Source organism: Triturus cristatus, chromosome 4_1, assembly GCF_964204655.1.
Source record: "Triturus cristatus chromosome 4_1, aTriCri1.1, whole genome shotgun sequence".
NCBI classification, from domain to species: Eukaryota; Metazoa; Chordata; class Amphibia; order Caudata; family Salamandridae; genus Triturus; species Triturus cristatus.
Window position 1 is genome coordinate 492475956 of NC_140585.1, and position 23373 is coordinate 492499328.

The following is a 23373-nucleotide window of genomic DNA, read 5'->3' on the forward strand; positions in this document are numbered from 1 at the left end:
ATACGGAAACGGGGATGACCCAGCATACGGTATGGATAGGTGGTTGCTGCCTGGTAGAGATTTCACAAGAGCACTTTACTCCAAACCAACCAGGTTCACACTTACAGGACCCACGAAACACGCTGTACAGCTGTGGCACGTAGTCAATAGAGCGCTAGGATGGGCCAATAAGCTCACTAGGGCCACCCCCCTATGGGATGCTGAACAGCTAGGAACTTTGGGGCGAACAAAGAGCTTTGACAAATGGGACCTCATAGGCATCTCGCACATAAGGGACCTATGGGGGAGGGAGGGAGTGGTACCGTTCCCTACATTGCAGCAGACATACGAAATGGCTGAATCGGAGCGCTTTCGCTATGCACAGATTAAACACTCCCTGCAGGCAAACATACCGGTTGGTAGGGAGCTGCCTGAGTCATCCCCACTCGAGGACCGGCTGCTCGGCGGGCACCTATCGGAAAAATGCATATCCCTCACATATAAAAAGCTTATTCACCACACCCCCGATCCCCTCACTGCCCTTAGAGAGAAATGGGTAAGGGACGGCCTTGAAATGGACGATGAAGAATGGCAGGAGGCACTCTCATCGCCAAAGGAAGTGGCCATATCGGCCAAACTCAAGCTAGTTCAACTCAAGATCATACACAGGGCTTATCTCTCAGAGAGGCAATTAAGGCTTAAGGGCAAAAGCATAGATGGGCAGTGCAGGAGACGGTGTGGGATGGAAGGCGGTTTCATGCACATTCTTTGGGAATGCCCGTTGATTCAAGACTACTGGCAAAAAAATTTGCAATGTATGAGCACGATTTGGGGAATCCTTCTTATGCCCGAGGCCAAGAGATGCCTGTTCAACATCTGGGAGCCCACGGATCTAAATGTGAAGGGGAGGATATGGGCCACACTGGGGCAGATGATTGCTAAGCGTAATATAGCGCAGTCATGGGGAGTCGCCGCACCACCGAAACTGAAGAAATGGAAAGAGGACATGGGCTGGTGTATGGTGAGAGAGAAAACAGTCTATGTAGCCCGGGGATGTCCCAAAAAATGGATTGCAATATGGTCTAAATGGAATGTGTATCGGGGAGGGCTGTGCGAACCCCCACATATCCCATCACCCGAGGAACATTGTATGGTTTGAATGTCACTGCATGGCTGGTAATTTTGTACGCTATAGCGAAAGTACTGTACTGATGCCTCTAAAATACGGCAACTAATATGACGTACGATACCTATATCTGTAACGCATGACTCTGTTGTTTCAGTTCAATCAACAGATTTTAAAAAAAAATAATAATAATTTGCTAACTTCTCAGAGGAGGTGGTAACTGATTCACAAAGGGGAAGGGGTTCCATATGGCTCCCTTCCACTTTGGAAATCATGGTGCCAACCTCAAGTGTAGTAAGTAGCAGTCAAGGGGACAACTGCCTGCTCCTCCTAAAGATTTTCAATACAGGAGAGAACACCAGTGCTTAATGTATAAATAAAAAAGTGCCAGGGCCCTCGTCAGAAGGCCACTGCAGCTTGCGTGCCCATTCCTCCTCCAAGCGATGCCAGTGACAGTACCAACATACCTACTAACAATCATACACCTAAAAGTGACATTTCAGGCTATTCCAGTCCCCCAAAGCAATAGGAATGGCTTGGGTGGCAGGTATTAGTCTATTTTGAAGGAATAATGAATTAATAAACAACTGTTGTTGTTCTGATCTATAAATTAGATGAACAGTGCCATCATTTGGCAAACTGTCATAAGTGCCGATGTTGACAATTAAGTCCCAGTGCAGAGCACCGCAAACCACTTGCTCAAATTAAGGAATGAGGAACATGGGTTGCTTAAAAAACACAAAAGTTTTTTTTAGAATGCAATCCCTGGGATGATGGCTTACTGTCCTTGAAGCCAATCACGGGGTCACAAATTGTGACCTGCCTAATTGACCCACAGAACATGGTAGAAAAACGAATTTAGTATTCCTGAGCTCAGAATATTAAAATACATCTTTTAGTGAAGTTTATTTTTATATAATGTGTTTGAAAATACAACTTTTAGAAAGTAGGTATTTTCTTACCTAAGCCATCCAGTGTGCTCTGCTGTTATGTGTATTGGCTATCTGGTTTTGGAGGGACAGGGCAGGCTGAGTCAGACCTGGGTTGAATAGAGAGATCTGCATTGGAGTATGGGGAGGGGTAGCTCCTGGACCTGAATAGGGCTGTGCCTGGCAAGGTGAATGCTGGCTCCACCTCCCACTGTGCATCTGATGGCAGACCCCCTCTTTCTGAAAGGAAGGATGCAGCCTGGTAAAAAAAAGTGCTCCAGGGCTGGGCAGAACTGGTTCTGGCTGGGTTCAGTGACTTGTAGCTTCTGAGAAAAAAGACTTTTGGGGTATAAATATCTGTGCTGAAACCCCTACAAGTTGTATTGCTCCTGGACAACAAGAAGAACCTCTGTCCGTGTAACTGAAGGAATCTGCAGGAGAGGACAGTCCTTGTGCTTGTGTGCTGTTTCTTGGACTGGCCTGCAGTGGTTACTACTGGACTTGGAAGAAGAGGAAAAGGACTTCGAAGGAACTTTTATTTTTGCTACAGCAATCACCCAAGGGCAAGAAGAGAGCTAGCCTCCTGCTGGAGTCTCAGGCACATCAGACTCCACCACCAGCCTCCTGTTTCCTCCAAGCAAGGATTTCTATCTGCAGGTGAGGCTCCTGTGAGTTCCAGGGCCTCTAGTTCTACTGTGGAGAAGAGAGTGCTGAAAACCGACGCTAACTCCCGTTAGCGAGCTGCCGCAGCTGAAGAGCGTAAAGAAAATCATTGCGCTACTGCTACTGAGTGCTCGCTACCGGAGATCATCGCATCACACGTTTGCTTGCTGCCAAATGCTCGCTAACCCGAAGATTATCGCATCGCATGTTTGCGGGCCTCCAAGTGCTCGCTAACCAAAGATCATCGCATCGAGTTCATCGATTCACGACATCGCAGCGCAGACGCCGAGCGTTCGCCATTTTCATCGCATCAGGATCGTCGCTCCCTCGCGCGGCGCCATTTCTTTTCATCGCAACAAGATCACACACGCAACAGGTTCAGCACATCATCCTCCCTTCGCGGCAAGGATGTCAACGCATCGCCGGCTTAGCGTGGAGAAGTTTGTCGCTTTGTCCTGCACACAGATCAGCGCATCATCCTCCCTTACGGCAAGGATTCAACGCATTGCTGGTCACGCGTGAGGAAAATCATCGCTACAACTCCTTAGCGACATTTTGGTTGCTTTGCTACAGAATCCAGGTAGTTTGTGAGTAAAAGGGTCGCAGAGACCACTGCCTTGAACTTGAACTGAACTCCTCTTTGCACTCTTTGAACTATTTTTGCAGCTTTTTAAGAGTAACCCTATTTACCTAGTAATGTGGATTTTTACTGTTATTGGTCTTGTGTTAAGTCTATATATAAAGATACTTATTTTTTATAACAACTTGTGTGGTGTCCCTTTGTAGTGTTCTCCACTCTGTTACAGTGTATGGTCATAAATGCTTCACACACTGCCTCTGAGATAAGCCTAGCTGCTCGTGCTACGTTACCACAGGGTTGAGCAGGGGTTATCAAAGGGTGTAGGCCGCTTACTCTGACTTAGAAAGAAGGGTCCCTACTTGGACAGTGGCCAGCCATTGCCAACTAGAGACCCCCATTTCTAACATTGGTGGTCAGCGGTGAGGATCTGGACTTTGATTTATGATCGCATACAGTAATTATATTGTACACTACTAGTGAGTGCAGACCATAACATAACCACGTACGTTTTTGAGGTTTTTGATTGTATTTTTGATTGTTATTGCCAGTTATTGCTACAATGGGCAAGCCCAGATCCAATGCCTCTGAGGATCTCTCCTGGGAAGAAGAGAAATTAGAAACCTACAATGCTAAGCAGCTCAAATATTTTTGCAAACGCTTCACAGTCCCTATCACAGGTCTCAATAAAAGGGAAGAGTATTACAAGGCGCTGAAGGCCTGGTTAGAAGCCAGGGATGCCCCTAGGAATATGGAAGAGGCTGTGGAGGGGGAAGAGAATGCAGGAGGGCAGCCGGATGAAGTGGTAGATTTGGTGGGAGATAAAGCAGTTTCTAGCCCGGGCACTAGTGTGTCCTCAAGGGGTCTGACTCCAGAAGAGATGGAGGACAGGGAGAGAGATAGGCAGCATAATATGGAGATGGCTAAGCTTGAAATGGATGGTCAGAGGGACCTAGAGAATAAGAAGTTAGAATTTGAATTGATGAAAGTGAAACTTGAGCATGAGAGAATATTGAGGGAGTTGGAGATTAAAGCAAAGAGTATAGAGATCTCCCCCTCTGGTGGCAGCATACCAGTAGTGCATACTGAGAGTAGAGTGTATATACCTAGGGAGGTTATTAAGGATTTCCATAAAAGTGAAGATATTGGGCAATGGTTTGCTGCTTATGAATTAGCTATGGTGTCCCACCGGGTCCTTGAGAAGGACTGGGGAGCGGGGTTGTGGGGTCGCTTTGTGAGTGAGGGAAGGGATACCTTGTTGGACCTGCCCCCAGAAAGTAGGATGGTTTATGCCCACATGAAAGAAGCTTTGATTACCCGCTATGGTTTGACCCCTGAGATGTACAGGCAGAGATTTAGGACCTGCACGAAGCTAGAGGGTACCACGTGAGTTGAATAAGTGTCTTTTTTTTGCAGAGCAATGGAGTGCTGGGTAAAAGGTAGAAAAGCAGAAACTTTTGAGCAACTTTATGATTTGATTGCATGGGAGCATTTATCTAGTAATTGTTTTCCTGAGCTACGCCAGCACCTGATTGATTGCAAGCTAACTAACCCTAGGAAGCTTGCTGAGGAGGCGGACCGATGGGTGAGCACACGGGTTCGCAAGGGTCCAGTGGGAGTCAGGTTCGCAAGGGTCCAGTGAGAGTCTTCGCCAAAGGTGGGCAGGGTCCCCAGCAGAGAGGTGGGGGGACAGGGGTAAACCAAGGGAGTTCCACAGAGGGCCCCAAAGTAATTCCCAAGGGAACCAAGCAGTGGTGTCCCAGCCTCCCCAAGATAAGAAGCCAGTGCCCCCGACAGGTAGGCCTGTTCAGAGGGGACCCCTTACTTGTTTTAAGTGTGGTCAAGTGGGCCACAGATACTTTGATCCACAGTGTCCTCAAAGGGATGCTCCTGCACCACCCCGTGCACCACCCCGCCAGCTTGCTAGTGTAGCCCTGGGAGGGGAGGAGATGGGTGCCCAAGGTGGGTGGGATCCCGTAGATTTGACCCTGGTCTCATTAGGAGACTTTGAGATGGTCCCTAAGCCTGCACTGCCTGATAACACTAAAAAGTACAGGCAGTGGGTGACCATCAGTGGCCATAGAGTGGAGGCCCTAAGGGACACAGGAGCCAGTATAACTGCTGTCAGCTCCCGGTTGGTGTCCAAAGAGCAGGTTGTCCCCCATGCATTCTACCCAGTAGTGTCCGCAGACAACTCAGAGAGCCAATGTGAGGTGGCTCAGGTTCCCTTTGAGTGGGGGGGGGGTCTCAGGAACTCTTCAGGTGGCTGTGAGGCCTGCCATGCCTGTAGACTGTCTGTTGGGCAATGATTTAGAGAACTCCCCGTGGGCTACGGTGGAGAGGAAATCTCACTTGGAAATGTTGGGTCTGCCTGAGTGGGTGTGTGCTACCACTCGGTCCATGGCAGCCAAGGAGGGTGTTGAGAAAGATCTGGAGCCAGAGAGTATGGCCCAGGTCCCTGCCTTAGAGAGAAGGAGCAGGGGGCGCGGGAAGCCGGCCCCCTTGGTTGCCATGGCCCAGGAGGGAGCAGACCCTGAGGGGGATGCCCTGGAGCCTACCGGGGAGCAGAGTACCAACCTGGGGGACCTGCCTGAGCTGACCCATTGGCAGCAGGAACGAGGGCCCACCAGGGAGGAGTTTTGTGAGCAGCAAAGAGTTTGCCCTTCTCTTGAGGGTATGCGGCGACAGGCTGCAGCCCAGGCAGCAGGTGACATGTCTGGCTCACATCTGATTTATTGGGAGAACAGTCTCCTGTATAGTGAGCCTAAGGCTGCTGAGCCGGGGTCAGCCCATGTGCTGGTGGTACCCGAGTGCTTCAGAGCCTCCCTACTGGGGTTGGCTCATGACATTCCATTGGCAGGACATCTGGGGCAGACCAAGACCTTTGAGAGGCTGACAACCCACTTTTATAGGCCCTAGATGCACAAGAGCTCAGATAAGTATTGCAGAACCTGAGAGACTTGCCAGGCAAGTGGGAAGAGTGGGGGAAGTTCAAAGTCCCACTCCAGCCCTTTCCAGTTGTTAGTAGCCCATTCGAGCGAGTGGGCATTGACATTGTGGGGCCTCTGGACCCCAAGACAGCCATGGGCAACAGGTACATCCTGGTCTTGGTGGACCATGCCACCCAGTACCCTGAAGCCATCCCGCTCAGGACAGTGACGACCCCCGTGGTGGGACGTGCACTGATGGGGATCTTTTCCTGCGTGGGGTTCCACAGAGAGGTGGTGTCTGACAGGGGGACCAACTTCATCTCCCAGTATATGGAGTCTCTGTGGAAGGAGTGTGGGGTAACTTATAAGTTCACCACTCCTTACAGCCCCCAAGGTAATAGTCTGGTTGAAAGGTTCAGCCGGACCTCAAAGGGCATGATCATGGGCCTAGAAGAGCCCCTGAGGCGTAAGTGGGACGTCCTCTTGCCATGCCTGTTATTTGCATACCGTGAGGTGCCACAGAAGTCCTTAGGGTTCAGTCCCTTTGAACTACTCTATGGCCATCCGGTAAGAGGGCCTCTGAGTCTGGTCAAGGAAGGCCGGGAGCAATCTTCCAGGAAACCTCCCCAGATGTATTTAGCTAGATGTTGGCCTTCAGGAACCAGACTCAGCGTTTCAGAAAAATTGCTGAGGCAAATCTGGAAGCCAGGAGAAGAGGAAACATTGGCACGACCAGAATGCCACTCTGGTCGAGTTTCAACCTGGTCAGAAGGTTTGGATACTGGCCCCAGTGGAGCCTTGTGCGCTCTTTTGGATCTTTTTCTGAGTCTCTTCCGCCACACTGCCTGCGGTTTAAGGACTGGAGGCAGCTCCCCCCTTTGCCGCCTCCCTTCACTCTTGCTCAAGAGAACACAGCTGTTCCAGGACCCCAACTATATTAAGTATGAACATGTCCATGCCTATCCCCATCAGGTGCACCTCATCCTCCAAGTGGTAACCCGGGGATCTTAGGTTAATCAGACCATGCCTCACAAAGCCCCAGCTATTGTCACTACATATCTTTGCCATGATAATGTTCTATTTGCGCCTGGATTTCTCAACCGCGCCATGATCTATGGTCTCCCTCCATACCCTGTGTACTATTATTACAGACCATATTACCTCTGCTGGGTGAATTAACTTAGCTAGCGCTGCAAGGTCCGTCATTATCATTTCTAGGAGGCTTCTCCTCCCTATGGCCGCTAAATCATTGCCCCCCAGGTGAACCACCACCGCGTCCGGCACGGTGCCATGCTGTAGTGCCCTTTGCAATGCAGGAAACAGCTACTCCCAATTCATCCCTGATTGTCCCAGCCAGGTTACTTCTGTATTAGGGAGCCAGATCCCTTCGAATTCACGCCGTGCCGCTGCCCATTGTTGTGCCTGGGTATTGTAAGAGTGCCCCATGATCCATACTTTCCTACGACACTTTGGTGGACCTAGATGAAGGAGGGGTAAAAGACAAGAGCTCAGTAAATCGTTAGGCGTACATAACGTTTGAAACTGCTCGATGCCCAGCACCCCACTGCCTTGATCTGTTCTGCGCCACAACCCAGGTCCGCTGCAGGGGTTGCAGCCCCTATCCAGAAGGAATGCGACCTGAAATCCTTTGGCGTAAAACCCGCACTTTTCAGGGACCTCCGCATTACCGCTATGAACTGAAACTGGCTGAGGCATGTCCCATACCTATGTGTAAACAAAGGCCCCCCCACAGGCCCTCCCTGCATCATATAATCTTCGACGAGGCAGACAGGGCAGCAAGACTTGTCTTTGAATCATTCTATACTTGTGTACTTCCCTTTGCCTTCCTGATCTGTTTTTGAACGGCGTAAATAAATTACAATATACCCTGGTCCGAAGCTTACGTCTGTCCTGCATATGCACGCCGTTCCCGGGTTCCTTTTCACTGGGGCAATTAGTTCACTGATCCTATATGCCCCGAAAAAGGTCAGTGCGCATGCTGCCTTGAATATTTTGAGCTCCTGTTCCCCGTTGCATAACCTTTCCATCGCGACGATTCCCTCATTAGGACACCAAAGTCAATTGGCCTTCTCTTGACTGTAGCTACTGGTTGAATTCTCCCCGAGCCCTTCATGGCCATTTAGCATACGAATGACCTTGTGGGATCTCTCCCTGTCATTCACTTGGTATAATAGGCCACCACGCTCAGGTGTGCCTGGGCCTATGATTGGGACTTCCAGCTTCAGAAAGCCCATTCAATATACTCAGTCACCTCCTCATGGTCTATACTCTGCACCCCCCCCCCCCGCTCCAGTTATGTCCAAAAAGGTAGCCCAGCACTTATGATAGCAGGTCTCCATCTTGGGGGCCAGTGCGTTGTCCAACAATGTCCTTGGTCAGTGTCCAAAACATTTTTAACGACAAGGTGCTCCAATTCCAATCACACAGCAATAAGAAATTATCAAACTCTTCTTACGCAAGAAATCTTCATTTTATTCCATGATGTCCTTCTTTCAGCAAACTTTACTGTTCACAATAAGACTAGCAGTTGTCCCAATTTTTTCAAATGGTGCAATTATGCCCATCTGGGCCTTTTACTGCATCACTTGGGATAGCACAATTCATATTTAGGCAACAATTAAAAAAAAAAATTATAATGTCCCAAAGCATTTCGGGCTTTAATTTGCCCTTCGTCAGGGGTAGCTGTTCAATTAAAACGAAACCTCTATTAGTCTTTCATATCAAAGCACTGTAATATTGTACACTGATACATACATTAATTCAACAATGTTTACATCTGATAGTTCGTATGCATGTGATTTAACCTTTTCCAACCCATTTTTCAATACGAGAATCAACACCCCAATTCAGCAATTCCAGTGCCTCATTCCTAAACATAAATAGTGAAACACCCTTGTCAAGTATTCCCTGAACGCGGCAACCTCCCCCACATCCATCCTCGATCTAAAACCTGCCATACAAAACTACATTATCAAGCAAATCCTCAACCGCATAATGTGCTCTCCTCCCACTGTGGCCCTACATGCATTAATGAAACTTGCTCCTCAACCCTTTCACTCAAGTAAATTTCTCGTACCCCCAATCACTTTCGCTCTCTACTCAACACTATAACCTCTCCAAGGATAATTCCAAACAAAATACCTGCTCTTCCTCCATCGTGCATTCAAACAATATCCACCATTCCTTTCTTCATACCCAAATCAACCAACGGATACTCGAGCACCTGACTCCTCCCCTTCCTCGCTATTTAAACTCTTCCCCCTACTAGGCTTCCTCACCACACCCAATCACAGTTGTCTTAAACTCCCTACCACAGGAACTATGTGTCCCAAATCCCCATGCCTCTAGTTGCCAACCCTTCCCTCAGGTTCCCAATTTTCTTTGTAACCCTAGTGCAAAAAGTGCCATCAGTTATTTGTAATTACCTTCACCTCAAACTCACAAAAACCATGTAACCCACAATCCTTTAAGTGAGCTATCCACCTTTTCTCAAAATCTAACTCAGTGACTAAAATTAGTCAGTGTCCACCAAATCCCATAGTTCCTCTGTTACTGGTGTCATAACTTGGTCAGCCTCCGATGTGAGTTCAATTAACCTGCCCCACTGAAAACGAGAAATTGAGTCAGCTATTGAGTTTTCTAGACCTACAATGTGCCTTTCCCTGATTGCTATGTTTGCTGACAGCTGGCACCCGACCAGGCTCCGAAGTAGTTTTACTACTGCTGGGCCTTTTGCCATCACCAAGTTGATGGCTTTTACCACCAAATGGTTGTCTGACCCTAGGATTATCCGTTTGTTGGCCGGTTTGTGGCCCCATATGGTAAAGGTCACTACTATGGGAAATACCTCTAACAGGGTGATGTTTCCAGCGATCCCATTTTGGTGCCAGCTAGTTAGCCATTCAGCTGTGGCCCATCCTGACCCCAGGATGGCCCAAAAGCCGTGGCTACCTGCTGCATCAATATAGAGCTCTAGTTGTTCAGCCCACACCCATGGTTCACGCCACATTAGGGTACCGTTGAACTTGGCCAAGAAAGATTCCCATTTCCCTAGGTCCTCCTTCACTCCTTGTGTAAGGCGCACCTTGTGGTACTTTTGTGATAAACCCTTGGTCATCCAGGCAAAGCATCCGACAGTAGGCCACCCTACTGGAATTACTGTGGTGGAAAAATTCAGTTTACCCAGTAGCTGCTGTATCTTGCCTAGCATTGCCTTTCTCTGCTGCTGTAGCATTGCTGCGTAGTTCAGCAACCTTTTCTGTTGGTAGCTTACATGTCAGAGCAACCAAGTCTAGTTCAGTCCCGAGGAAGAATAGCTTGGTGGTTGGGCCTTTGGTCTTGTCCTACCCTAGGGGAACTACTAATTCTTCTGTCAGACCCTTAAAATGGTGGAGGAGGATCGCACACTCCTCCATTCCTGCTTTCCCAATGAACAGAAAATCATCCAAGTAGTTCACCCGCCCTCCACTCCCCCCGCGGTGGCACATTCGAAGTTCCCATTTGAGAAAACTACTAAATGAATCAAAATAAGAGCAGGATATTGAATAGGGGTGGGCGGAATTTGCGTAATCGCGTCACGCAAATCTCCGCGAAACGGTAAAAAATCTCCGCGAACACGCAGAAATTCCGCGAACACGCGGAATTGCTTGTTCGCGATACTTTTTGCCTGTTCGCGATCGCTGTTTGCGTGCTCGGGGTGAAATATCTCGCGAACACGCATATTGAGAACGCGAACAAGCAAAAAATTTCGCGAAGTCGCGGAACGCAGATTTTTGGGCAATTTCGCGTTCTCCGCAGAACGCGAAATTACCCAAATTCCGCAAATTCCGCAAACGGAACGGAATTTACCGCCCAGGCCTAATATTGAACAGCCCATGTGTAAGCATTTGCCATAGTAATAGTTCCCCTCAAGTTGGAAACCTAGGAGGTGGTAGCTGTCTGGGTTCACTGGCAATAGGCGAAATGCTGACTCGATGTTTGTTTTTGCCAGCAGTGCCCCCTTCCATGCCTATTTAATCAGATCTACTGTGCTCTAGCCAGTCATTGATGGACTTCCCATGTGGGTGTGAAAGGTGATGTATAAGCTGGTATTTCCTGACTTCCTTCTTAGGTACCATGCCTAACGGCGAGACTTTTAGTTTTGGTAGTGAAGGGGAGGCGAATGGGCTGGCCACTCTACCTAATTGGGTCTCCTTTTCCACCTTGTGTCTAGCCACCTCGGGGTTGTCCCATACCGATTTCAAATTGCGGCTAAGCTGCAGGGCCACCGGTCCTTTGCAAGGGATGGGGAACCCAGCCATGAAACCTTCTGCCAATTATTGCCTGTGTGCTCTCTTCGGGTAGTTATTTAGTAAATACATTAATCTCCCCGTTTTTATGGGGGTGGGCAGAGGCAGCCCCTCTCCGCCACATCCACCACTGAGTGACACCCTTCCCTGATGGCTATTTCATTGCCTTGCCTTTGTCTCTGCCGGTACCTATCCCTTGTGACTGTTTACATCGTACGGCAGGATGGTTGCCCCCACAGGCCCTGCAGCTCTGCTTAAACCTGCATGCGGACCCCCATTTGCCTTCATCTTTATTGCACTTCCAATATGATGTGACTCGGGACTTCCCCGCTTTATTGGCAGTTTGGCCTTTGCCCCTGAAACCTTGCCCTTGGCTCTCATATTTATCTTGAAACCCTGATGGACGAAAATTGGATTCCCATAAGCCTAGCCCTTTCTTCGCTGCAACCATGTGGTTCGTGAAGCCTTCAAAGTCTTGGCAATCCCATTCCATCACTGGCCAAGTCTGCATCTTCTCCCTGAATCCTTCATCATACCTCAGTCATGCTTCTCCCTGATACTTTTGCTGTGTTTCATGCACTCTCTATTAGTATAATATTAGTGCTGCTGCACTCTGGAGGAACCTTTCTTTTAACATGCATGCCAGAGTCCTGAAGGCCCTCAGCCAGTTCTCTATGGTTTTTTCCACTCTGGGCTTGTGTCTATCCCTTCTGTCATCCTTTTTGTCTTGAGCTGTGAGGTCTAAGCCCGCTTGGCGCACCTCTAGCAAAGAGAATATGTCTATAAACTCCTTCCTCCAAATTCTCTCTTTCACTGTTAGTGGGGTTAGATTTGCTAATCCCAGGGGAATTGTGGTAGTAGGTGGGTCCCCCAGGGAGGGGCATATATACTCGCTTGCCGGCTTCCCACCTGGGTCCTGCCCTTCCCTGCCCCAATCTTGTCCGGTTAGTCCCTCTCAGGTCCCGCCGCGCAACCTTGCTTGCTCTGCGATGCCCTCCCTGTGCCTGTGCCTTCTTTGCTCTTTTCCCCTTGTGGGCTTTTCTGCCTGACACCTACCACTTTCTTTCCATTCCTTTGCTCAGGATTTTGCCCCACCCGTTGAGCCCTGTACTTGCTTGGGGTCCCCCTCCATATGGGGCTCTCGGCTAATGCCACCAAGGCATCCATGCCGCAGGAGGTGGCTGCCCTTGACCCCATGCTTCCCCTTGGGATTCCTGTTGTCCCCCCTTGGGCTTGCTAGCCAGGGGGGCTGAAGGGGCTATGGCCCATGTGTAGTGTAATTGCTTACCCCTAGTTGTGTGCCATAATTTGTGATATTCCCAGTTTGTCCCTGCCCTCTTGTGCACTGCCCGCCCCTTTCGCTTAGCGCATCATGCTCACCGTGTCCGCTGCCCGATGTGAATCTCTGTAGGTTGCTTGCTCCTCGAGGGGCCGCCGTACTGGCCACAAACCCCTCTTCGTTGCTGCTGCCCTCTCAGCCATCCGAGTCGGTCACCACCTCGGTGAGTTGGCTGCCCAGATCCTGCCCTTTTCTCTGCTCTTCGGGTTGTGGCCCCACCACCCTTTGTCTTGAGGCTGCAGGAGGAAGCTGTGGTGGTTTTTTTGCACCTCTTTGCCAGGTTTTGAAAGGGCTGCCATTTTGGCTGCAGGCCCCTTCTTGCTTGGCCTTGCGGGAGGTACTCAAGCTTGCATAGGTTTTGGCTTGCCCCTCCGTTATGTGGTCATCCATCCATGTTTTCCTTTTAGGGCCACCAGCGCTCTTGTTTTTCTTAAAAGCTCCTCCAAATTGCCGCCAACTCCAGCCAGGTGTCCTCCTGTGGCCTTCTCAGATCCTTTTTTGGGGCTGTATTGCTTCCCGGCATACCTCTTCTCTCATGTTGCCCCACATCCCCACGGACATATCTTCTAGTTGAGTTGCCTTTCCTCCAAAGGGCAGGGCTGTTACCCTTAGTTTCCTGCCCCCGCCCTGCCTTTGGTTCTTTCCACTGCAAGACGGTAATTTAAATTAGAACTGTCCTGACTTTCCACGCCTAACTTCCCAGGCAAGTTGTCAGGCACAGCTGACCCAAGGCTGGCACACTTGTGGGTCCATAGTCAATTTCCAAAGAGGCTTAGAACCTTAATTACCCATTGCTGAACCAGAGTTTAAATCCTCAGTTTCGAATCCTCACATGATAAATCCTTGGTGCAAGCAATGATAATTCTATTTCCATCTCTGATCCTTTGCTCCCTTAGGCGCAGCCCCGTCGACACAACAACCAGGGTCCCTTCAGCCGGCCCCGTGCTTTTGAGCCGAGTGCCGCACATGCCGGGAAAGCTTCCCAGCTACCGTTTCAACTGACTTCTGAACCCGGCATTGCTCCTAACGGCTGCTGCGCCGCTCCAAGACGCCACTCATGCCGGGGAATGCTTCCCATCTGGTGCTGCCCCTGACGTCTGCTCCCGGCATTACTCCAAGCGCCTCCCCATCACAGGCTGCTTGGCTGCAAAGAAGCTCCATACAGCTGCAGACAGGAGGCCGGCCGGACCCTCTGCTCCCGTTGCTACTTCTAAGAGGCTGGTGGGACCTCCAAATTGCAGCCATACCTGTCACTACGCTGGTTACCGCTGGTTGCCGCCTGTTCCCCTCGTCACCCCGGCAAGCTGCTCCTCTGCTGACTGCCGATTCTCTCCTTAATTCTCAGGCGGGAGCGAGCGGGTCCTCCTTCCTGCTGTCGTCAGGCTCCTGGGTGTCCTTCGCAACTCTTCCTCCTTCGGCGACTCTTCTTCAGCAGGGATCTTCACTGTGCGACTGCTCCGGTGCCCAGATAATGATTCTGATACGCTTGGGGGGTTCGGTGGCTGCAGGGGGAACCCTGTGCCCCTTTTGAACGCCCCTTACGCTTGGCCCTTTTTGCCCGGATTGGGCGGATAGCGGCTAGCACAACAGTCTCTCTCTTTTTGACTGCAATATTCAATGGGTATTTGATATAGATTCACCACTGATCACTGTTTTAAACACCCCCCAAAATATAGCGACACAGGACACCAAACTCGGATTTTGGTTTTAAAGACCAGGTCTAGCAGCTCAGATGGCTGCAGCCTCCATGGCCTATGTACTTTTGTGTAGGCGGAAGAGGTGTGGCGCAGCAGCCAGGGTGACTGACTCTGGAACCTTGGGTCTCATGGTTCGATCCCTGGTGCCGGCGGCAGATCATCCCAGTGACCCTGAGGAATTGCCCGCTTAATCTTCCCGACAGCCCCCAGCGCCTTGACACCCTCGGGTAATTGTTCGCGCATTACAAACACTGTACATTTATAGTCAATATAACTATAGTAGATACTAATTTACTGCGGATGTTTGCCCCATGGGTGAGCTGTTTCCCCCTTTAGAAGGGCCTCAAAGTTTTGCACTGCAGACGTATCTCTACCCAAGCAAAAAGCTAAGACATGATATGATTCGTCTAAGGGACAGCGACAGCAAGAAACTATCCTCTTATATCCCAACTCTGACTATTCCACTATTCCAACTTCCTCCAGTTCCCCTGCAGTCCTGAAATATTGTGCCAATGAAGGTGTTTGCCTCTTCAGGTGTTATACATAGAGAATCAATCTTAATGTTTATCATTGCCAGGCTACCCCTCATATCCAGCAGGATAGATTTGATGCAATTATTCTGCCTGAAGGGCAGCTATGAAGCTATTGTCATAGCCCTGGGTAGACGGTATCAGAACTAGGTCCAAGAGTAGATAATGCCATATCTGGAAAAAAACCTACAGCACAGTGAGAGACTGGCACAAGCTTGTTGTAGTCCCAGGGATCTGCAACACTGTCAAGTCCTTTAGGGAGACCACTAGTCCGCTTCCAAGCCTGTCATTCGAGTAGCGGCCCAACAGACTCCTTTACTCATCCGAGTGGCCCAGACTTCCTTCCACTGCAGACTGCACTCACCTTGTCCATCTGTATCCTCCAATCTCATTCTTCCACTGTGAAAGCAGCAGGCGGCCCTACGCAGGCCAGATGTCATGGCGGTGGCTCTGGGTAACTCAGGTCAATGCCTGCAAAATCCCTCATACATTTTATCACTGAGCTCCAGTGTTGCAGAGCGAGGATGCACATGCTACGTGTGTCCTCTGCCGGGCCCAGATTACCAACTGCCAAACTTCCACTCAGCCTTCTGATGAATTCTGCTGCGTCTTTGGGGGCTGCAGCAACTCTATTGTGCTCCTGCAAGTCAGTAAAGTATGTACATTACTCTAGCATAGCCATATTGGCAGTATATGAGGATAAATGAAAAGGATATTTGATCTAGCCACAGAAGCTAGATCAAAGCACAGTCATCCTAGTTAGCACCATCTAGCGCCCCACCCATGTAAGCTTCTTTACATATCAAGCTGCTAGAAAATATTGAGTAATATTTAGTCTGTGATGAATAGCAGAAGCCTAACCAGGCCATACTCTGATGCTATCTGGCAAAAATATATTAATTCATCATATATGTGTTTTTTCATTTAAAATAATGACACAACTGTATACAAATGAACAAATACATGAACAGAAAATAGCACAGTATCGAAATATATATATAATATTTGCTTACATTTTCTTACTTTCAGGTGGAATTCCATCACCCATAATCTATGGAGCTTTGGCTGACAGCACATGTCTAACATGGGGAACTACAAGCTGTGGTGAACCTGGAGCCTGCCGGATGTATGACTCGGATGCATTTCGGTAAAATCAATGTTTAATTTTTAAAAATATCCAATCTATTTTACATTGAGTAATTAACTTCAGATTATTTAAAGAAATTACAAACAAATATGAATACCTAATCAAAACATAAATTAAAATAACTTAAAAAAAGTGATCTGAAAATAGCTCAGTAAAATTAAAAAACAATGCAATCATACAACAAATATTAGACTTTCAGGGATCAAATTTACTACTTCCACTCAAAAGTGAGCAACAGAGGCCAAAGAATTGGACTTTGGAGTGGTCAGCAACAGTAGTCAAATCAAAAATAAGCTTCATTCGATTTCACAATGTAAATCATAAACGCATACAGAGAATACTATACATTATCCGAGTTAGAAGACACTGTCTAAAAATATTTGTTAAAACAAGTACAGTACAAGTAAAATTATCAAAGTGATTTACATTATATCATTATATCATTAAAAAGGTAAAAATAAAAGATAAAATGTTGATCAAAACTACTTTCTGAGGATAATAACAGTCCATAAATACCGTGACAAAACAACAAATATATACAAACTCGAAAGAGATTGTAGACACAAAAAAGCTGGTCAACATTGCACAAAGTTTAGAGATCTTAACAATGTCTTAATTATACGCTTTCTCAGTTCTGCAAGGGCATTTCACGAAAACATGTGACCAGTTATTTATGTTAGGAAAGCTAATTAGATGATAAAAGATATTCATCCTAAACTGTGTCAATACAAATCTATGGCGGAGATTGTCTACATTTATGCAACAGTAGTCATAGAGTTAGACTTTAGAGTGGTCACATTTACTATTCTCACTCCATCATAAACAATGGCAGGGGAAGTGTTGGACTTTGAGGGGTCAAATTTACTAGTTAGTTTAGAATGTAAACAACAGTAACAAAGGTATTGGATTTTGGAGGGGTCAAATGTACTATTCCCAATCTATCCTACATAACAGAAGGGAAATTGTTGAACTTATAAGGGGTCACTTTTTCTATTGCCACACTACAGTAAACTACAAAAGAGCAAGTGATGGACATACTATTCACACTCAAACCTGAGCAACAGTAAGAAACGTGTTTGACTATGAAGGAGTCAAATTTACTCTTCCAAATCAAACATTAGGAATTATTACCTACTGACAATTGACAGTAGGTAGTTACAGTTAGGATCTAGTGTCCATTGGAACAGTATTTTTTTATTTGCCAATAACTTTAGTGCCATTTGACGAATGTTCGCAAACTTTCCCAAAACTGTTTGCAGCTCACTTCAGCTGCTGTCTTGAAAGTTTCTGGGTGATCCGTGAAGCGAGAGCCGAGAAAAAGGAGGTGTCCCGAAACACGTTTTCCCAGTGTTAATTTCAATAGAAATTTAGACATTGCTGCAGCCGGAACTGCTGAATGGAATTACAACAAAGTTGGCAGTAAGGTAGATATTGGTCCATTAAAGTGTCTTTTGTTACTAGTTGTAAATAAATTCTGTAGTTTTGGAAATATTTAAAAAATCCTCAATTGTATATATAGGGACATTAAGAATCCATGACTCCTCCCAATCCCATGCTGAGATCTGATTAGCTGCTAACACTTAATGCAAGGAGGTGCTGGCAGCCATCTTGGAAATTAGGCTTGAGCAAAGTTACACCAAAAATGTTAAAAAAGAGAAGAGGGCAGGGTAGGAATACCCTGACCCCCTCGGCCCCTTGCAGGAGTCCCATAGGACCCACCAGGGCAAAAAAAGTTTTTAAAAACGATTCTCATTGGGAGCTGCATTGAAGCCACGGCTCCCTCTGAAATTTTTAAAAAAAGAGAATCACAGGCTCCCATGCTTCTCTGTTGTTTGGCTCCCAGGTGGGCCAGGTCCCTGGGGCATGCGGCCATTAATCTTTGCAAGAAATGGGGGGTCTCCTGGATGCCCCCATGCCCTGGGGACCTCCACCTCCCTGGGGCTTATTCATAAGTAATGGAGAGTTTACGCGGACATCCCTTGCCCCAGGGACCGCCACATCCCCAGGACAATTTATCATATTTATGCAGGGGAGGCCAATGAGGCCTCCTCTGCAGCTGTGGGGACCACCACCTCCCCGGGGCTAATACAAAAGAAATCGGGGGGCCTCGAGGACCCCCTTATGCCTCGGAGACCACCAACTCCCCAGAGCAGAACATAGCAGGCATTACAGCAAGAAAGGAGAGGGCCATGCAGCACGCCTCCTGGAGCCTTAGATGGCCCTAGGGACCACAACCCCCCAGGGCCGACTCCTGCTATGTCCCGGGGTGCCCACTCCGGCCAAGCCACACCAAATTCTCCGCTTCCAGCAAGCGAGAGCTCAGAAATGCTCTTGCTTGCTGGAAGCAGAGCAGAAGTGCTTTCAGACAAAGGGAACTGCATGTTTAGCAGCTCCCTGTGTCTGAAGGGCAATGCTGTCTTCCACATGAAGCTGGCAGGGAACGTGGGGTCTTCAGGCTCCCACATGGTCCCAGTGGAGAGTGGGTACTTTGGAGGCACCCACAGGAAGATGGCAGGCCTTGGGTAATGAGCTCCCCTGGGCCAAATTAGGCCCACTACCCTAATAAAAGAATAAAATAAAATAAAATATATATGCCTGGCTCCCTTTCTTAACCATTCAGCAAAGAGGCCTCCTGGCCCACAAAATGTTTGGGGGATGAAGTCCCCTTTGCTGTTGAGGGCCATTGAGGGCCAACAACCGCTCATGTTACCTCCAGTAAGTACCACACAGTGGGATTGCTAAGTGATCGTCAGAGGCCCCATCCCCTTTCACCACTACTCTGCAAGAGCTCCTCCTGGCACACTTCTAGTTGGGGCTTGAAGTCTCCTTGCCTCCTGTGGGTCCTTGGAGGCCAACAGCCCATCCAGTTACCTTCAGTAAGTGCTGCACAGTGTGATTGCTGAGAGGTCATTGCAGGCCACGCCCCCTTTCTCCACCACTCTGCAAACACCTCTCCTCATGCACTACTGGTTGGGGAATAAAGTCCCCTTGGATGCTAAGGGTCCTTGGGCGTGTGAAACCCCTTCTGTTACCTCCAGTAAGTCCCACACAGCAGGATTACTGAGAGGTCTTTGGAGGCCATGCTCCCTTTCTCCACCACTCTACAAATGCACCTCCTGGTACACCACTGTTTGGGGGATAAAGTCCTCTTGGATGTTTATTGTTCTTGAGGCCCATCCATTTTCCTATAGGGATTTTAAACATGACTAAAGCCCGAACCGCTGAACAGAATTACACCAAATTTGGCAGACAGCTAGATTTTGGTCCAGAAAGCTTTGGTGTTCTGCTACGCAGAACTCCACAAGGGGCACAAAAAACTCTGCCGTGCAACACGGAGCTTCGCAAGTGGTGGAGTGTGTTGGATAAATGCTGTTTGCAGTGATTTTCAATGGCAGGTGCTTGTCTGCACTGTGCAATCATCACAAACGGCACCATGCACAGCACAAGCAGGCACTGCTTCCTTTATGCCATTCAAGTAGATTTTTACTTGAGCGCCAGCTTTCTCAAAGGGAGTGGACAGTTTCTCAATGCGAGCGGTCGCAAACATATGCAACCACTTGCAATGAGAAATCTGACAGCTTGTGTTGAGAAATCTCGCAAGCAGGTTGACTTTCCACACTCGCACTCTCTAACTTGATGCTGACAATCGCGAATGAGGAAAAATCTCGTCGGGAGGTGGACTTTCCTTGCGCGCGCTCGCCAACTGTATGTTGACGAACGCAAGCAAGGGAAAAAAGGTTTTTCAGACTCTGCGAGCTCCGCGTAACGCGGAGTGCAGAAATCTCCGCAAACTCTGCAAGCGAAGCGGAGTTCACTGCTCAGACTTATTAAAAAGTATAAATATCTGGGGACTTGGATCCTTGCAGTGGACTCTTGATCTGTCCTGCAATTTGATTGGCTGCCAACACTTCAACAAGGAAATATTGGCAGACATCTTGGGACTTGGCTTGAAGCCAATTCCCCCCCAAAAATTAAAAATGAAAGAAAAGGGGGCAGGGTAGGAATACCCTAACCCCCAGATATGGTGGGGGTGTCCCACAGGGACCCCCGAGGTTAAAAGCATTTTCATAAACTCAATTTTGCATTGAATGTGTGGCTCGATCCGCTGAAAAATTGAAAAAAAACATGTGGGCTCCTGCACACCTTTTCTCAGGAAGCCCCTGGGTGGGCCAAATCCCAGGAGCATGCAAAAAACTTAAAGGTGGTACCCAGGGGACCACCACCTCCCCGGGGTATTACTCCTAAATTATGCAGGGAGGCTACAGCTTGGGGAACACCACCTCCCAAGGGATATTTAGAAAACTAGTGTAGGGGAGGCCCATACAGCCCTGGGCGCCGCCACCTCCCCAGGGCTAATTGAAAACAAATTTGGGGGCCTAACAAACCTCACCATGCCCTGGAAAAAGCCACCTCCTGGGGCTGTGTCTTTTGCAACGGGGAGCCTCAGGGACCACCAACTCCGTGATGTCACTGATCATATCATGAGGGATGTAAAATGTGAAGTCATAAGCAGTGCATTGCCGGGCGTAAGTTATAGTTAGTTCAGATAACTATGACTGCTGAATTTCCATTGTTTTGTATGAGTAAAATCTGACCCTAACTGTAACATGCCTTTAACCTTTGTTTTTTTTCAGTGAATTTCTGAGGTTTTTTAAATTATATTTCCTAACTATAACGTCACTGTAACATTTGGTAAGTGTATATATTTATATATTTATATATTTATATATATTAAGCCTGGGTAGAGTTCGCGGAGTTCCGTGGAACTCTGCAAGGTGCAAAAAAAAACTCAGCAGTACTACGCCGAGCTCTGCGAGCGGCAGAGTTTCTTTAGATAACTGCAGTTCGTGGTGATTTTCAGTGCTTGTCCGCACTGTGCAATCATAGCAAACAGCATCATGCACAGCGGAAGTGGGCACTGCTTCCTTTTTTCCGCTTGAGTAGATTTTTACTCAAGCGGCAGCTTTCTCAACGCGAGCGGACAGTTTCTCAACTCAGCAGTCACGAGCATACGCGACCACTCGCAATGAGAATTCTGACCTCCCGTGTTGAGAAATGTTGCCGGGAAGTTAATTTTCAATATTCGCGCTCGCCTACTTGATGAACAAGGAAACATCTTGCCGGGAGGTGGATTTTCCTCGCCCGTGCTCGCCAACTTGATGTTGATGAACGCGAGCGAGGGAAAAAACTCTTTTCTTAACTCGGTGTGCAGAAAACTCAGCAAACTCTGCGAGCAGAGCGGAGTTCACCGCCCAGAATTAATATATTTATAAAAATATAATTAGATATACACACATATATGTATATGTGTGTGTATGTGTATATCTAATTATTGTTTTAAATATATAAAGAAACATTTTTCCCATGCAAAATTTATAAAAGAATAATCATTTTGAATTAGTATATTCACATTTAAGAATACAAAAATAAAAGTATTTACTAATTGAAATCATTGCAAAATATGTATATTTAAAACACTTCTCAACCTACTACCCAAAAATTCCAAGACTTGCGAAGACAATTTAAAATCATATTTGAGAATATTTAGCAGTTTACACATCACCCTCTGTACATCACCGGTCAATCTAAGTCTCAATCGCCATGCTGAGATTAAAACGTTCGACAGTGAAAAATACAATCAGCTTGTTTTAGTCCAACTTGAATAAACTTAAGGCAATTTTATATTGTATAATATGCAATGTTTGACAAATAGGGACAATCCATTTCCTTCTTATATCTGTGTGTGTGTGTCTAAGCTTTTCAACAAAAAAAAAGCAAATGTGCCTCAGAGTCGGCACAGGACTTACAGGCTGGGCAGATAACCAAAATTGGTTGTTACAGGTCACTTGCTACAGAAGCAGTTAACTTGTGAAATCCCACCCTGAAATTTATGAATATGGATCTTGGTTCTGGTGGCTCCATTTGATATAGAAAAGGCTCAAACTGTAAGGAAGATTTGAGGTCATAAAACTTCTCAGTTGACCTTTTAAATTTTTGCTTCCTGGTACCATTTTTCAAAAACAATTTGCAATATCTAGATTTCACAAAAGGCATTAAATGTTTAAAGACAGAGTTCAGCTTGTCCCAGACTTCAGCGAGGCGCAATAAATATAACCACAGTTTAACATGTTTACAAAGGGTAAGTGTCCAGTTGTTTTAGTGCCAAGAAAGAGTTCATATAAAGTTCCAATTGGATACTTGACTATAGTCTCACTCAGTACAATAATCGTCTTAAATTGACAGCATGTGTGATTTTCTGCGTGCCGAAGTCTTATCATGGCGGGGGCGAGGCCATAGGGATACTTTGGGACATGTTTAGCAAAGACTTCACAAATGTATTTTTTACTTTTGTTGGGCTGGTCAAATTACAGTTTCTAGTGTCACTTATTACTTGAAAGATATTTGGGTATGAAAGAGAGGCTTTTAGGAAGGACAGGACATTGCCTCCCATAACACAATAAACTAACATGAAAGTATCCTGACACCCTTTCATGTGAGTTTTTACTCTTATTGACCCTACATTTTTTTCAAATTTAAGGAAACCAAAAGTTTTTTTTTAGCAGAGTCTCACACATCCTATTGGTGTCATGCCTCATCATCGAATCTCACCTGGTCCCTGTAAACCAGGGTGGGCTCAAGCACATTTCAGGGAGCACTTTGGGTATATTTTCCTGATATGGTCTTTTCTATCTAAATAAAGAAAAACTAAAGGACACCCCAGTTTCTCTTAATTTATGGGTTTCTTTGGTATGATTTAAAAAACTCACTAGCAGATGTGTTTAAGGTTGATTATTACCCTTGCACCCTATTCTTTAGTCAACATGTTTCAGCCCCTTCTAACCCCCTCTATGGTCCCGGGCTTTAGTCAGGACTTAGATTTTTATTTCACAATTTTTCCTACTTCTTTGATGTTAAGGTTATCACGTCATGTCATTAACTGTCTTGGTCATCCATTCAGACTACACATATACACACAAACAAAAACCGGCCTACTTGTCTGTTTCCCAGCACATTAGGGGCTTAATTAGTGCCTGTGATTATTGTATCCTTTTAAAGATTTTGGAACATAGAAACAAAGATAAAAGAGAATCAATCAATCAGGTGTTTGTTAAGCACGACTACTCACTCGTGAGGGTCTCAAGGCGCT

General features: G+C 47.1%; 1 protein-coding gene across 4 annotated transcripts in view; it reads left to right on the plus strand.

Annotated features, from left to right (window-relative positions):
• LOC146855138 (solute carrier organic anion transporter family member 1A2-like) overlaps nucleotides 1-23373 on the plus strand; it is a 643199-nt gene that overhangs the window by 602497 nt on the left and 17329 nt on the right. For all 4 annotated transcript variants that reach the window (XM_085650570.1, XM_085650572.1, XM_085650571.1 and 1 more), the window contains one exon: nucleotides 16109-16226. In XM_085650570.1, coding sequence (XP_085506696.1) covers nucleotides 16109-16226 — 118 coding nt within the window. The remainder of the gene's footprint in view (nucleotides 1-16108; nucleotides 16227-23373) is intronic.